Below are 17,695 nucleotides of genomic sequence, written 5' to 3'. Positions count from 1 at the left end.
GATTGCACAGTCTGACTGGTAGAACTTCGGTGGAAAGCAGGTAGCCAGGGAATAACAGATATAGTGCATTCAGGAAATAACTCTACAAGAAGGATCACTTTTGTTTGACAAGAGGGATGGTAGCAGGCTGTGTCAGGGAGGCATAAACAATCTATAAACCCTTGCCAAAAACAGTAAAATTCTAGAGAATCTCTGTGTGGGTCAAAATTTCACATAAGTGGGAAACGGACTTTGGCCCAGTGGTTAGGGCGTCCGTCTACCACATGGGAGGTCCGCGGTTCAAACCCCAGGCCTCCTTGACCCCTGTGGAGCTGGCCATGCGCAGTGCTGATGCGCGCAAGGAGTGCCGTGCCACGCAAGGGTGTCCCCCGCGTGAGAGCCCCACACGCAAGGAGTGCGCCCGTGAGGAAAGCCGCCCAGCGTGAAAAGAAAGAGCAGCCTGCCCAGGAATGGCGCCGCCCACACTTCCCGCGCCGCTGACGACAACAGAAGCGGACAAAGAAACAAGACGCAGCAAATAGACACCAAGAACAGACAACCAGGGGAGGGGGGGAAATTAAATAAATAAATAAATCTTTAAAAAAAAAAAAAAAAAAAAAATTTCACATAAGTAGTATTTCAAATGTGGGAATAGAATTCTCTACAAGCAAAACCTTAACCTGAGCTGGAGTGTCAAATGACTGAAGATGTTTTAGAAATGCACCAAAAAGCAACAACAGGGTACATGGTAGCCAGGTGTATTTCTCCACGTGCATTGGCAAAATGTCAATATGAATGTATTTAAGTAAGACATATTAGTGTGTCAGTGTAAGTCAAATTTTAGTTTTGAGGGAAAAAAACATGTTGCCTAATCTGGAAAGAACTAGCATGGCAAATATCTATGTGAGAATTACTATGTGACCATAATAATTAAATTATCAGCATTCTGGCAGAAGAGCAAAAAAGAAATTTTAAAAATCATATGGTTAGTCTATTACAAATGGAGAGTATGATAAAATGTGGTTATTTGTTAGAAAACATGAAATGGCGTGGTGAAAGTAAATACCTCCCTGGAAACCTGGATACTGTTTAAAAACACCTATTTTGGAAGCTTATAAAAAATGTATCACAAACTTAAAAGATGAAAGATTCTAATAAAGACAATGGCATTGTGAAAAATGGGAATTAGCCTAAATGTGCAGTGGTAGGTAATAATTGTTTAAATCAGGGTATACCAGTGTAGGGGGTGATTAGGCAGACCCGCCACCTGCTCGTCCTCCTCCTCCCCCACAGGCTACTTCTTCTTGATCGATTTTGTTATCTTAAAGAAATGTTGGGTAGTCCACAGAGCTCTGCCTCCACACTAACCTTCTCTTTACCTTCCACACCTTCCTTAAATGAGCTCATCAATTCCCATGACTTTAGATGCTACCCAGCTACTGATGATGCCCAGATTTATAACCAACTTTAACTTCTCTAGGCTCTAAACTCTCTAAAAACTGTGCTAGGTGATATCTCCACTTGGATGACTGATATTTACCTTCCAAACCCGCCCCCACTACAGTTTTCCTCATCTCATAAATGACACCAATATCCACCCAATTGTTCAACCAGAAAAATGGAAGGCATTCTTGATTCCTTGTTCCTTCAGTCCCCACATTTACTCTATCACCAAGCACTATTCATTTATCTCTAAACACACTTCAAATTTGTCCACTTCTGCCCAGTGCTATCACTGCCTCCCTTATCTAGCCATCACCATCTTCCCTTTCAACTTCCGCAGCAGCCTTTTCTCTCCCCAGTGCATTCCCCATACCTCTGCAGAAATGAGCTTCTGTAAATGTTCATCTGACCACATCCTGCCCTGTTAAAAACCTCTAGTGACTTCCCTTTACATGTAAACTAAAATCCAGACTTTCTAGTGTGCCCTTAGAGCCCCGTGGGGTCTGCAGGTGGGACTGAATGGAGAAAGCATCATTTTATATGTTTTCCTCGAGGTGAATTTTGGTATTGGTAAAGACTTCCTGCTCTGGGGAATTTGTTTTTGGTTTTGAATTATTGTTCCAAGATGGCTGCTGCTATGGGTATTAGAAATGGGAATGAAGCCAGTTGGCTGTTTTTGCTTTCCTCCAAGTTACCTATGGGGTTTGAAGATCAACTTTATTCAAAGATTTCTTTAAAAAATAAGAATGACTTCCATGAGTCTATGACATAAACTATAGCTTAACTATTGTGTTATGTTGTGTTGTTTTTCCAGAGGACTTCAACAAGCTGTGCTCTGTCCCTATGGTAGTTCCTGGGAGACCAGAATACCCTCCACCACCCCTTGCCCCCATTGCTCCAGTTCACCCTGTTCTTCCTGGACCTCAACCTCCAGTACCTCGACCACCAGTGGAATATCCCTATCCATCTCGGGAACCACCTAGTAAGAATTTAAAAGTCATGTAATTATGTTTCTTGCATTAATCAGGCTAACATCTTTTGTTTATGCTGCTTTCATCATTAAAATAAGTTTAGCAGTGTAGTGAGAATAGATTTTCAGTGTACATAGTGTTGTATAAATTATATTAATACGTTTCTCAGCTTGCCTATTACATAGAGAAAAGTGGAAGGCTTTCATATTCTCCAAAGATTTAGTGTCCTTTTGCTATTGATGTTTTCAGCCAACTGTGAGAGAAGTATGGGAAAGATTTAAATTTGATTCACAGGATAATAGAGTAGGTATTGGGCTATATACCTTGTAAAGCAGTTTTGCAAGTAGTTAAATACCAGTCACTCACTGTTTTTATTATTTCCCTAATGTGGAGGCCTGAGAGTGAGGCAGAGAAATGAGTGGCGAAAAGCAGGCAGGAAGGAACAGACTGGAATTGGATGGCAGTATGTCTCCAGGTGTATCACCGTGCAGATGTGATATCTGCAGGCAGGAATGGAACTGTGCTCTGTTGCTGCTAGATGATCTTTGGCAAAGAGTGTCCTCCTACCTTTTTTGTTCAGCATCTTATCCATTATTACTGGATTAAGTACTGTTGAAAGGTGCTGTGGTTATAATGATTTTATATTTTTCTTCTAGGAGTACTGCCAGTCAATGTCACTGATTACTGTCAGTTGTTCCGCTATCTTTGTCAAAATGGACGCTGCATTCCAACCCCTGGGAGCTACCGGTGTGAGTGCAACAAAGGATTCCAGCTGGACCTCCGTGGAGAGTGCATTGGTATGTGATTACGAGGCTGGCACCAAGAGGCTTTTGCAACTCTGCTCTGTGGCTCTTAGTTTTCTTCTCAAACTTAGTTATTGCAACTCTGCTCTGTGGCTCTTAGTTTTCTTCTCAAACGTAGTGGCTTAAAAAAATATACGTTTATTGTCTTGCAGTTCTATATGTTAGAAACCCAACACAGATCTCTCTGACCTAAAATCAAGATGTTGATAAGGCTGCATTCCCTTGTGCAGATTCTGGGGAAAAGCCATTTTGTTGCCCTTTCCACCTTCCAGAGACTGCCTGCATTCCTTGGTTTGTGGCCCCTTCCTCCATCTTCTGAGCCAGCAGTATAGTATCTTCAAATTTTTCTCTGATTCTCTGATCCTTTCCTCCAATTCCCGCCTCCATTTTTAAGGACCCTTGTGATTACATTGGGTCCACCTATATAGAATCAGGACCTCTTCATCCTAAAGTCAACTGATTAGCAACCTTAATTCCGTCTGCATCCTTAATCCCCCTTTGCTAAGTAACATATGCACCCATTCTGGGGACTAGGGGGTGAACATCTTTGGGGGTTTGTTATTCTGCCTTTCATTATAAAATGCAAGTAATTGTTGGAAACTCCAACTTAAGTCACTTTGACAAAAGCCTAGCCATTAAGAGAGCATTAAAAATATCTCCAAGTTATGACTATTTTTCCATTTTACTAGGCCAAATGGATAATTTACTAACTCTCTCTAATAAGTCATTAAAGGTCTAAAGAGAAAAACTTTAAATTGTTGATAAGGCATTTAAGCAACTGAAGGGAGGAAAATACAACACAAGAATAATCAATTTGTTGGATTGGAAAACACCCAGTTCCTATCTACATTTTTTAAAAAAATAAATCTGTCAATCAGTTCTGTTACAAATTCCAACTCTATAATTATGAATGAGGTAGAAATAAGTTGTTTTTGCTTCTGTGTACTCTTTAGTGGCCTGCTGATGTGAAGGCGCATTAGCAGACAGCCATTCAATCCTTAGGGGCCATCAGAGCTGGGTGCAACAGGGAGCACATAGCCCAGGATGGGGGATATAAGGGCAGACCTACATTTGCCGTTAAGAAGCAGGTGACCTTGGACAAATGCGTCATCTTCCCTAAGCCTCAGCTTCCTCGTATTTACAAATAGAGGGCTATAAAACATCTTACCAAGATGTATATTAATAATTTGAAGTGACTATGAAACTAGTGGGAGCTGGTGTGTTAAGGACATCTGAGGATATGTGGGGACTCTCTGGTCTTCTTTCAATGACACCTGCTTGCTTTATATTTTGTTCAACCGGGGGATGCTTAAACATGGTTAGGCCTTCTTTCCCATGAACAGTAAAGCTCCAATAAGAATCCTATCCAGAAACCACTTCTAAAATGTTTGTTTGTTTGTTTCTCTGAGGCCAGACTTGGTGAAGACAACATGTTTATTAGCTTGGAATGTTGAGTTGCTATGTGCTTGGTATTTCTCTTTGAAAAATGACACATGACAATGGAACATTTTAAATGTTCAACCAGTCTTCAAATTGCTAGTGACAAAGTATGTTGTAATGGAGAGAAAAAAAAATCCTTTCATTATGCTATTTGTTTCTGAAAGGAGTGATTTTATACATGTAAAAGAGAAACCAATAAAATGGTCCTAGAGTTATGAGTTATTTCTTCTAACTTCTTACTAAAACATACTGTCTGTGTTTTGCAGATGTCGATGAATGTGAGAGAAACCCTTGTGCCGGGGGAGAGTGTCTTAATAGCCAGGGCTCTTACACCTGTCAGTGCCGAGCTGGCTATCAAAGCACGCTGACGCGGACAGAGTGCCGAGGTGAGGTCTCAGCATGGAATACAGGGCATCTCTGCCAAGCAAGGGGCTTATTTGCCTCATCACTGTTACATGCTTTTAACCTGAGAAAGGTTTCTGGTGAAATTGTATGTAATTAATTTCTTAATGAGGTATAAAGGATAAAAAGTTAGACTATAAAGACTTGCTTATTATTAGTGTTGGAGCTCTTTGGAAATGCAGAATCTCAGGCCCCTCCTCAGGCCTACAGAGTCGGAATCAACATTTCTACCAGGTCCCCCAGTGATCTATACACACATTAAAGTTTGAGAAGCACTGCTTTAAATGTCCCCTCACAAAAATTTCCCTTCAGGTTTGCTTATTGTATTATGACTCACCCAATATGTCTTTTTTTAAATAACTTTCTTTTTATTAATTAATTAATTAATTTCGTTAGTTCTCTCCCCTCCCCACCCCTGTTGTCTATTCTCTGTGTCTATTTGCTGCATCTTCTTCTTTGTCCGCTTCTATTGTTGTCAGTGGCACGGGAATCTGGGTTTCTTTTTATGTTGTTGTTGCGTCATCTTGTTGTGTCAGCTCTCCATGTGGGCATCACCATTCCTGGGCAGGCTGCATCTTCTTTCACGCTGGGTGGCTCTCCTTACGGGGCACACTCCTTGCGCGTGGGGCTCCCCTACGTGGGGGACACCCCTGCGTGGCACGGCACTCCTTGCACGCATCAGCACTGCGCATGGGTCAGCTCCACACGAGTCAAGGAGGCCCGGAGTTTGAACCATGGACCTCCCATGTGGTAGACGGATGCCCTAACCACTGGTCCAAGTCCGCTTCCCCAATATGTCTTTTTTTAATGGTCTTATGTACTAAATTCCTGGGGCACAAATAAGATGTATTCCTCCCCCAGGGAACTCAAGGATCTATATCATCTATAAATTTGGCATAAAATGAGCTATATCATTATTTTAGTAAAGTCAGATAAAAGCAAGCAGGCTCTCTGTTAAACTTAATTATGGGAAGTAGATTTGGCTCAACTGATAGAGCATCCGCCTATCATATGGGAAGCCCAGTGTTCAAATCCAGAGCCTCCTGACCCGTGTGGTGAGCTGACCCATGTGCAGTGCTGACGTGCAAGGAATGCTGTGCCATGCAAGGGTGTCCCCTGCATAGGGGAGCCCCATGTGCAAGGAGTGCACCCTGTAAGGAGAGCCACCCTGTGAGAAGGAAGTGCAGCCTACCCAGGAGTGGCGCCACATACATGGAGAGCTGACGCAGCAGGATGATGCAATAAAAAGAGACACAGATTCCCAGTGCCGCTGACAGGCATGCAAGCAGACACAGAAGAACACACAGTGAATGGACACAGAGAGCAGACAGCAGGGGGTGAGGGGAGAGAAGGGGAGAGAAATAAATAAAAAAACAAAATCTAAAACAAACAAAAACTTAACTACAAAAAAAGCAGAAAAAAACTGGAGCGTGGCATTTCCACCTGCTAATATTTCTAATAATGACATATTTGCTGAATTATAAATATGGATAATTTGAATATTTAGCTACATTTCTAAGCTTCTTAATACTATATCTATTTAAAATAATTAGCAAGTATATAGGCATTTTGTGTTAGCAGAGAACAAAATGAAATCAATGCCTAGGAGACTGCACTATTAAATAAACAGAAGAGATTATTGGAGAGCACTCAGCTGGGGTAAGGGCCAGCTATTAGAGACTAGAGATCACCTAAAAGCCTCAAGCACTGTCTCCCTTGAAAGATAGTGTTAAGTTTATTCTGAACATAAGAAGTTGAAAACATGCTCACATTTTTAGGTAGATGAAAGTGGCCATGGAATGGTCAAAAGGCTAAGTATTTAATGGAGATGAATTAGATGAGAAGCTGAATAGAAAGTGACCTAAGCGATAGCCTGGAACACAATGAAGGAAAATTTTGACAAGCTTTTACATTTTTCTTCTACGTCAGCAAGGAGCCATATGGCATTCTAGAATTGGTGAGGAGAGAAGCTGAACTCTTTAGCCTGTGTATTTTATCCTTGGAGCTCAAAAGATTATAGAATACTGAAGCAAAGTCTGTTCCAGAATATGTGGCTTTTACTGTTCTTTGGAGTGTGTCTTGCTAACAGTCAGATTTTAGCAAGGATTAAGAAATAATTGAGAGAGAAAAAGATCATAGGCTGCTGGCACAAAGATCAGACAGAAGAAAAGTCCAGACTGCCTCAGCTCGTCCAGTGACTCGTGTGGAAACCACTGCTGGATCTGCACAAAAAGAAAGCGTAAATGAGGGTCAACCACAAGACACTTTGCAGGCACAGGGTAGGCAGGCAAAAAGCCTAATATGCTAAGAATGCAAATTTTTGTCGTCCAGGGAGGTTCAGGGTGTCTTAGGCTCAGGCAAATGTGGCCTCGACAGTGCATAGATAGATCTGCCCACATTCAACTCTGCACAGTTCCCTAGCCCATCTTTTGGGGAAAAATCCACCTTATGGGAGGTAAGCTATTGGAAAGATTGTGTACTGAACAGACAAGGATGTTTGTGTTTCTTTCTCTTGGAGAAGCTGAAGGAAACATAGATAATCCAGAGTGCCATGTTGTCCACTTTTGGTTAATTATTCATCTTTAAATGAGAGAGCAGGTGGAGTTTATTCACATTATTGCCATTTTAAATACTCCCTTATCAAGCTCCATTGCTTAATTTTGCGTAATGTTGAACACGACAGAAAAAAAGGAGAGAAATGTTTCCATACTACCAATATTTTATTTGGTAGGTGAAATAGTTATAAGGCCATAAAAGAGACAATATATAAGCAATAAAACTGTCCTTGGACCGTAAGGAAGGTGGACATTTTAGTGTCACGTGACTGATGGTTTTCAAGCAGTTAATATTAAACAATATTTTTTATTGAAGATGTTATAGATTTACAGAAAAATCATACAGGAACTAGAGAGTTCCTGGAAGCATCAGCCCTCACCCATGTACCTATTAGTAATGCTTTCCGTTTTTGTGGTACTTTGTTATAATTGATGAAACAATGTTATTAGAATTATACTATTAACTATATTCATAGTTTACATTAGGATTCACTGTTTGTGTTGTACTGTCCTACATTTTTAAAAAAATTTATTCTAATAACATATGCAACCTAAATTTCCTCCTTTAACCACATTCAAATATATGAGCCAGTGGTGTTAATTACATTCACAATGTTGTGCTACCATCACTACCAACCATGACCAAAACTCTTTCCATCACCCAAACAGAGACTGTACCAATTAATCATCAAATCCCTATTCCCTATACTACAGACACTGGTAACCTTTATTCTAGTTTCTGAACTGTGAATTTGTTTATTCCAATTATTTCATATTATTAACATCATACACTACTTGTCCTTTTGTGTCTGGCTTATTTCATTCAATATGATGTCTTTAAGGTTCATGCATGATGTCACATGTATCAGGACTTCCTTCCTTTTTACAGCTAAAAATATCCCATTGTATGTATATACCACATTTTGTTTATTTATCTGTTGATGGATAATTGGGTTGCTTCCATCTTTTGGCTTTTGTGAATAATCCCACAACGAACATCAGTATGCAAATATCTGTTTGAATCCCTACTTTCAATTCTTTTGGGTATATACCTAGAAACAGGACTGCCAGGTTATATGGAAATTCTGTACTTTACTTACTTAGGAACTGCCAAAATGTTTCCCACAGCAACTGCACCATTTTTCATTCTCACCAATGATGTTTAAATGTTTCTATTTCTCTGCATTCTGTCCAACACTTATTTTCCATTTTTAAAATAGTAACCCTTATAGTGGATGTAAAATGGTGTCTCATTGTGGTTTTGATTTGTGTTTCCCTAATGACTAATGATGTTCAACATCTTTTTATGTGCTTATTGGTCATTTGCTCATCCTCTTTGAAGAAATATCTATTCAAGACTTTTTCCCATTTTTAAATTATGTTGTTGATTTGTAGGATTTCTTTATACATTCTGCATATTAAATTTTTATTGGATTTGTGATTTCCAAATCATTTCTCCCATTTTGTAGGTTGCCTTTTTACTTTCATAATGAAATTCTTTGATGCACAAAGTTTTTAATTTTGATGAAGTACCATTTATCTATTTTTCTTTTGTTGTTTGTGCTTTGGGTATAAAGTCAAAGACACTATTGCCTAACACAAGGTCTCAAAGATGCTTCTCTGTGTTTTCTTCTAAGAGTTGTATAGTTTTGGTTCTTAAATTTAAGTCTTTGATATATTGAGTTGATTTTTATATATGGTGTGAGGGTAGAATTCAGCCTTCTTGATATCTGGTTTTCCCAGCACCATGTGTTAAAGAGCTATTTTTTGCCCATTGAGTGGACTTGGTACCCTTGTCAAAAGTCAACTGTCCATAGATGAGAGCATTTATTTCCAAACTCTCAATTCAATTCCATTTGACTATATGTCTTTCCTTCTGTCAGTACCATGCTGTTTGAATTACTGTAGCTTCATAATAAATTTTACATTTGAGAAATGTGAGTCCTCTAGCTTCATTCTTTTTCAAGACAGTGTTGGCTGTTTGGGGCCTCTTTCCATTCCGTATAAATTTGATGGTTAACTTTTCCATTTCTGAAAATAAGTCTGTTGGAATTTTGATTGGGATTGCATTGAATTTGTAAATCATTAAATCATTTTGCATATAACTGATATCTTTTTTTTTTTTTTTTTAAAGATTTATTTATTTATTTAATTCCCCCCCCCCCCCCCCCCCCCCCCCGTTTGTCTGTTCTTGCGTTGCTGCATCTTGTTTCTTTGTCGGCTTCTGTTGTCGTCAGCGGCACGGGAAGTGTGGGCGGCGCCATTCCTGGGCAGGCTGGTCTTTCTTTTCACGCTGGGCGGCTCTCCTCACGGGCGCACTCCTTGCGCGTGGGGCTCCCCCACGCGGGGGACACCCTTGCGTGGCACGGCACTCCTTGCGCGCATCAGCGCTGCGCATGGCCAGCTCCACACGGGTCAAGGAGGCCGGGGTTTGAACCGCCGACCTCCCATATGGTAGACGGACGCCCTAACCACTGGGCCAAAGTCCGTTTCCCTATAACTGATATCTTAACAGTATTTATTATTCCAATCCATGAACATGGAATGTCCTTCCACTTATTTAGGTCTTCTTTGGTTTCTTTTAGCAATGTTTTGTTGTTTATCATGTATAAGTCCTTTATATCCTTAATTATCCTCAGTTTTCCTTAGTTATCCTTAGTTTCATTTATCTCTGGTGCTTTTAGTTGCTATTGTAAATTGAATTTTTTTCTTATTTTTTTTTTAGTTTTTTAAAAAAATTTCTCCCCCCTCCCCCAACCGCCCCAGTTATCTGTTCTCTGTGTCCATATTTGCTGTGTGTTCTTCTGTGTCCTCTTCTGTTCTTGTCAGTGGCACTGGGAATCTGTGTCTCTTTTTTGTTACGTCATCTTGCTGCATCAGCTCTCCGTGTGTGTGTTGCCACTCCTGGGCAGGCTGGACTTTCCTTCGTGCTGGGTGGCTCTTCTTACGGGGTGCACTCCTTGCGCATGGGGCTCCCCTACGCAGGGAACACCCCTGCGTGGCATGGCACTCCTTGCGCACATCAGCACTGCGCGTGGGCCAGCTCCATATGGGTCAAGGAGGCTCTGGGTTTGAACCTTGGACCTCCCATGGGGTAGGCGGATGCTCTATCCATTGAGCCAAGTCCGCTTCCCTAGAATTTTCTCTTGATTTCTGGTTCACACTACTGATTTTTGCATGTTGCCTTGTATCCCACCACTTTGTAGAATTTTTTTATTAGCTCTAGTAGCTTTGTTGTAGATTTTTCAAGACTTTCTATATACATGATCATGTCATCTGTAAATAGGGAAAGTTGTACTTCTTCCTTTCCAATTTGGGTGCTTTTTATTTCTATTTCTTGCCTAATTGAGCTTTCTAGAAGTTCTAGTAAACTGTAGAATAGCAGTCGTGACAGCAGTCATCCATGTTTTATTCCTGATCCTAGAGGGAAAGCATTCAGTTTTTCACCATTAATTATGATAAGAGCAGTGAATTTTTTATATATGCCCTTTACTATAAGCAGTATTGGTCTGTAATTTTCTTTCCTTGTAGTATCTTTATTTGGCTTTGGTATTAGAGGGATGTTGGCCTCATAGAATTGTTTGGGAAGTGTTGCCTTCTCTTCAATATTTTGGAAGAGTTCGAGTAGGATTGGTGTTAATTCTGGGAATGTTTGGTAAAATTCACCAATGAAGCCATCTGGTCCTAGACTTCTCTTTGTAAGGAGGTTTTTTATTACTGATTTAATATCTTTAATTGTTCTTTATTTGTTAAGATCATCTACTTCTTGAGTTAGTGTAGCAGTTTGTGAGTGTCTAGGAATTTGACCATTTCATCTAAATGATCTGATTTGTTAGCATACGGTTGTTCATAGTATCCTCTTATAATCATTTTTACTTCTGTGGGGTTGTTAATAATGACCCCTCTTCCTTTATGATTTTAGTTTTTGTGTCCTCTTTTTTACTTCTTTCAGGTTTGTTGATTATACTAAAGATTTGTTGATTTTACTGATCTTTTCAAAGAACCAACTTTTGGTTTTATTATTTCTATTTTTTAAATTTCCATTTCATTTGTCTCCACTCTAATGTTTGTTATTTCTGCTCACTTTAGATTTACTTTGCTCTTCTTTGTCTAGATCCTTTTTTTTTTTTTTCATTCCTTCTCCTTTTCTGCTCCTCAGTCCAAATCATTGTCATTGTCTTCTCTTTGATTTTCACTGATTCTTTCTTCTGCTACCTCTGATCTGCTATTGTAACTCTCTGGGAATTTTTCATTTCATTTATTGTGGTCTTCAAATCCAGTATCTGTTTGGTAACTTAAAAAAGTTTTCTCTCTCTCTTAAGATTCTCATGTTGTTTTTTCATTGTTTTCCTGATATCCTTTAGTTCTTTCTCTGTGTTTCCCTCTTGATGGTGTCTGGATTTTTATCTTCTTCCTTTGGATGTGCCATTTTTTTCCTGTTTCTTTGTTTGCTTTGTAATCTTTTGTTGTGCACTGTATATTTTAATGTTTTAAAGTTCTAACTCCGGGATTTAGTCCCCAAGCTGTCTGTTCCTTAAGTTCATATCCAGCTAGTGCTATGATACAGAATTCCTTATGTTCTAAGAGCTAATAGAAACAAACTGTATGACAAACACCTTTTATAGTCTTTGCCATTTGGCTCTGCATTGGCTGGTGCTCTCCTTCAGAGTTTAACCCTCTTATCAAGAAGATCAGTCCAAGGTGAATGGGAAGTCCAGGGTCCTCTCCATCACCTAATTAAGCCTATGTCTTTCCCAGGGCTCGTGCTTTTCCATGGCCCAAGAATTTCCCCCATTTACAGTAATTTGAATGTGCCTTCTATGCCCTGTGAAATAAGTTTTTCACCCCCTCCTGGGTACTCTGTTGTATGACTTAAAGCAGGTAATCTTTTGCTCCAGGCCATGTTAGTTTAATTGTTTCTTATACTGCTACAGCTGCCTTTAAGCTGCTTCTATCTGAAGGGCAACTTCTGGAGGGTGAGCCAGAGATGAGTTCCTGGTTCAGTCTTTCAGGCTACCCTCTTCCCACCTCCCCTACCACTCCCCACCCCCTGACAGAGACCAATATACAAGTACCACAGTATGCACAGAGAGGTTACATTGTTACCTTTGGAACAGGACCAGGGACCCGTAATGGGAACACAGGCTCACACCATTCCATGCTGGGAAGCAGTAGGGAAGGGGCCAGCCAACAAGGATTCTGTGAGCTTCACCTACCATTTTCTAAAGTTTGTTTTCTTGATTTGGCATCACCCAGTTAAGGCAATGCTTTATTCCCTGGAGTTTTTGCTAGTTGTTCAAAGATTTAGTGTGAGAAGGGCAATTTGGAGCAGCGTATGCTACCATTTCATTGACCAGAAATCTAAACAATATTTTTTTTAAAAAGTATCTATTTTATTGTTTCTGAAATTATCAGTTATAAGATCTGCCTTTTTAATCATGTATTGAAAGACACCAAACAAAGTTCAATATAAATAATGATATATACTGACTCATGACATTAGCTAGGAAAATGTAGAAACAGAATGTATTTTGTTAACAAAATTGAGTTTTAAGAAGTCTTACTAGAATTTAGAGTTAGATTAAATGCTATTATAGCATTGTTTTTTCCCTCCTGACATGTCTTTTAGCCACTAATTAGGAATCCTGGATATCACGTTACTTGATACCCAATTTATATTGATGAATTTTGCTCAGTAATTAAGACTCAAAGCTAAGATCGTGAGTTTGGAAATGGAGGGAGGGATAAATAAAAATAAACTTAGATCTCCAAAGTTGAAGCTATTTCTTTCTTTTTACCTTTGATTTTAGACATTGATGAATGTTTACAGAATGGCCGGATTTGCAATAATGGTCGTTGTATCAACACAGATGGCAGTTTCCATTGTGTGTGTAATGCGGGTTTTCATGTTACAAGAGATGGAAAGAACTGTGAAGGTAATAACAGTAGAAAAATGTTATTCCCCCTTTTGCCGTTGCGTGTCAATGTCAGGAGACATTAACAAGACCAAGCTGCCAACTATTAAATGACGGGTCAAAGTATTATTTCTCATATTGTTATTTGAGAGGCAATCCTAATTTTCCACAATACTCATGTTCCTCATAAAGTTGTTTTTTATTCACATTTGTGTGAGTCAAATGATATTTTAAATATTGTAAGGGAACTTGACATTTAATGATATTTGGTGATGATAAAACCCTTGTAACATAATTATCTTGTAATTTTACACAATCAAAATTTGTACTATTTTAAAAACACACCTAAATCCATATAGTCTTTAGTTATTTGTAATTCTTTTGCTTAAAGTTTCTGCCCAGTAAGAAAAACGTTACTAATTAGTATCTGAAAATGTAAAATTTATGAGAGACACATTGACTATTTGAAGTCAGCATGTTTTGTTTTGTTTTTGGGGGAGTTTAATATTTTCTTATTTATTGTGTGGGTTTCCACCCACTGAGATAATACATTATGACAGGATGAACACTTATATATTCCATAGAGGCATGGCCTAGGTATACCCTGTCCCACATACCCTCCCATACCCAATGCCCTACACCAATAACCATCCCCTGCCATATTTGCCATATTCACACCATTGTAGTTTTAACCGCAGTCCTTTAAATCCCCAGAGTTCACCTGCTCCTTCCTCCAACTCTTCCCCCAGTTTGATGAATAGTCCAACCAACCCCTCCAACCTACTCCCCCCTTACAGACTAGCATAAAGGGAGTAGAGGGTATTGAACCGATGCCCATATGGGCAAAATCTATAAGGAGGAAGGATGTGGTTGGGCAGTAGATGGGGGTGAGAGTGGTGCAGCAGTGTGATTGAGCTGAGCAGTGCTGGTCTCTACCAGAGTCAGCCTTTTTAATTACCTCTTGAATTAATCACCTTTCTTTGAACTGGGCTGTCTCAAACATTTTGCCTTTTTTTCCCTGCGACTTTTTCCTGAATAGAAAATATGAATATTATTGATGAGTGTCTATTTCGTAGACCTTTAGAAGAAAATGAATAGTGCTGTTTATCATGTCTTCCAATCTCTTTGGGAAAGATCCCAAGAATCTATTCATACATTAAAAGAATTTCAAAATTGTTCTTAGAAACATTTTTGGCAAAATATTATCTCAGTGATTCAATTCAAAGACTTATGCCAAAATTTTCAGTTGGGATAGAGTCCTGTTAAAAAAAATCATAAATTACTTTAGTCTGACTAAAGCCTGTAAGTGAAAACACACCATGTCTGGAAGAGCAAGTGCCTCCCAAGACAGCTGTAATATTAAATTAAAAACCATATTGATGAATTTAAAGAAATGTCTCTATGATTAAGGGATCCTAGCAGTCAGCTGACACAGCTATAAGCCATAACTGAGTCTTGCATTTAAAAAGTCCATTTTTTTCCTACCTATATTTAATATTGCCTGAAACTATAAGCTGTCTTCTGGTTTCCATTTTTTAAAAAAATCAGGATGTAGTCTAAATACATTTGAGATTCTGTTACTCTTAGTTTTAATTTTCTATTCATTTTCAGTGTGTTAGAAGTAATATGAATCTGTGAGATAATATGCACATCAAGCTGTTAAAACACTTTTCATTTTGTAAGCTGCTGTTCCCAAAAAGGGTCCCAGTAGCTTTAAATAAATTGAATTCGATATACACATACACACACATACAAATAAGTTTAGTTCTATGGTTTGCATGCACACATCAAAACTTGAGACGTTGAGATACATGTCATACAGCCTCTCTTTGGATGCTATAATTTCTATGGATATCAGACTTATACTATAATACCTAAAGAAAAAAGACATGTGAAGAAGCTGGATTATGTTCCTTCAGGTTGACTTCCTTTATAAGCTTACTTTTCTGGTCATAAGAAAGTGTACTTTTTGTATTTTTCAGATATGGACGAATGCAGCATCAGGAACATGTGCCTTAATGGAATGTGTATCAATGAAGATGGCAGTTTTAAATGCATTTGTAAACCTGGATTCCAGCTGGCATCAGATGGGCGTTATTGCAAAGGTTTGTGCTGTAAAACTCTAAATCATATTTTTCACATGCCTTTTCTTCTTTCTGCATTGTTTAGGATTGCCACCTTTCCTTGTGTTTTCCCCCTTTAAAGTAACTCTAATTCTGGTTTCGGAAACATGACTGGAATTCCTTCTTGAGTACAGCCATCCAGAAAGCTATGGTTTATGCCCAGAAAGCTGTTCTTATTTCAGAAAGGGTATTTGGGGTCTTCTTAAAGAAACCTGAGAAGCTACACAGCGTATGAATCAGAAGGCCAACCATCACAGTCTGCAAACAGATGGGGACATAATTCTAAGTAAGCGGAGTTCGGTTGCACGCTTTCAGTTGGGAAATAATGGCAGTGAGATTTCTTGATGGCTGTCATTTGCTACCTCTTCCATCTTCACCTGGAAAGACTATTTGCAGTGATTTCTTCTCATAATTCCTCCAAGTATCTTAAGGAACAAAAAGTTTTCCATAGACTATTTATTCAGGCACATAGCAAAAAGAAACGGAATTAAGCAGAAGAAATAAACAAACCATGTATCATTGTCCAGCTTGGTAACTTTTGAAATAATTTCATTGCTCCAGGTATTGACACAACAATGAGAATTTTATTTGTGCTGTTGAAAATTGGGGTCCTGAGAAGAGTTACTGGAGATAGATTTGTGCTCAGTGTCTCTTGCCTTCTATAGTCAGGGATGAGTGATTGCTGTGCCTGGGTCCAAAGTCTGAGTTGGAATCAGACTTCTCAAAGAACCTCATACTTAAGACAGGTCCAGGAAATCTGCTAAAACGCTGCACTCAAAACTTTCTGTTTGTAGGTTTAGACGCAGAAGAGTCGAGCGTCCAAGCTGTCCCAGATTGAGAAAGCAGAATAAAGTCATTTGGTGCCTCTTCTCTGAGAGCTCCAGGTGGACAGCTTTGGTAAAGAGGTTATGGAAGAAAGCCTTGTATTAAGTCTTTGGCAAAGATGCTCATTTTCTCCAGGTTTAAAAGAGCTTCTAGTCCTTGGTTGTTTACCTACATTCTCTATGACCTTCACATCTATGGCTCCTAATATTGTGCAAATCTGTCTTCATCGCAAGAGAAAACAGTTGAGTGTTTCAAATTCAAAGTAGGAAAATGATTTCTCTATTTTTGAGCCCTGTGCTGGGAGGAACTTATAGTTAGGAAGACAAGATTAACACATGGAAATATTCTACAATGTAAGACAGCATGAAACAAACTGCCAAATGGTGCAGATTAAGTGCCATACAAGGGAAAAAAAGAAAGGGGAAAAGGAATGATTACTGGAATATTTGGAATTAGGCTTCCAAACAAAATAACAGAAGGAAATGTGAAAGCCCCTTTGTGAACAGAACTTCTGTGAGAACAAATGCTCCTCTTACCTATCCACAGAGCACACTAGATTCACTTTCAGTGCCTCCTGGCTGCCGATGACCCTGGCTACAGCCTCTCAACTTTCAGTATGGCCAATAGGTAATGCTTATGTAACTATTTCAGAAGACATTATGACCTCATTGGTTAAACTAGGTTTTGCAGGCTTTGCAACCAGTGAAATAGTGCCTTTTCAATAAATAGATTGTTCCGTTCCTCTGAAAGTACCTGACGGTTTGAAAGGTTTGCTCTGACTTTAGCATGCTGGCTTAAGAATTAGAGAGAGAGAGAAAGAGATAGGGAGGTAAGGAGGAAGGATGCTCCTTATTACGTTTATCTTTTTTTTTTTTTCTAGTGTATAGGGAATGTCATACACTTACTGTATTAAGACTAAGGAAAGAAAAAAAGAAAGTAATCCCTTCTACATTGAATTTCTTCTGTCCCATGGTTTTTCTTTCTGAGTCATGAGACGAGATTTTGTTAGTGCTGAGCACTTAGTTCTGAGCCCACAAAGATGTGATTGTTCGAAGCTGAATAAGCAAAGCTAATTCCATCTCTAAAGTTAACTCATCTTACGGACGGCATGGCCTCTCTGATCTGATCACTCTTGGAAGGTTGAGGCTGGTAACTTTGAGCAAAGCCCTCTGGATCTGCATTGTATATCTCTCTCCTCATTAGAAATCCTTCGTGGAACTTTACAGACTGTAGTCAGTC

General features: G+C 39.2%; 1 protein-coding gene across 1 annotated transcript in view; it reads left to right on the top strand.

The window, feature by feature from the left end:
- FBN1 (fibrillin 1) overlaps positions 1-17,695 on the top strand; it is a 254,403-nt gene that overhangs the window by 141,540 nt on the left and 95,168 nt on the right. The window contains exons 11-15 of the mRNA XM_004448075.5: positions 2,237-2,404; positions 3,050-3,190; positions 4,903-5,022; positions 13,404-13,529; positions 15,491-15,613. Coding sequence (XP_004448132.2) covers positions 2,237-2,404; positions 3,050-3,190; positions 4,903-5,022; positions 13,404-13,529; positions 15,491-15,613 — 678 coding nt within the window. The remainder of the gene's footprint in view (positions 1-2,236; positions 2,405-3,049; positions 3,191-4,902; positions 5,023-13,403; positions 13,530-15,490; positions 15,614-17,695) is intronic.

Source organism: Dasypus novemcinctus, chromosome 3, assembly GCF_030445035.2.
Source record: "Dasypus novemcinctus isolate mDasNov1 chromosome 3, mDasNov1.1.hap2, whole genome shotgun sequence".
Taxonomy (NCBI): Eukaryota; Metazoa; Chordata; class Mammalia; order Cingulata; family Dasypodidae; genus Dasypus; species Dasypus novemcinctus.
This window is presented reverse-complemented; position numbering and strand designations above follow the sequence as displayed.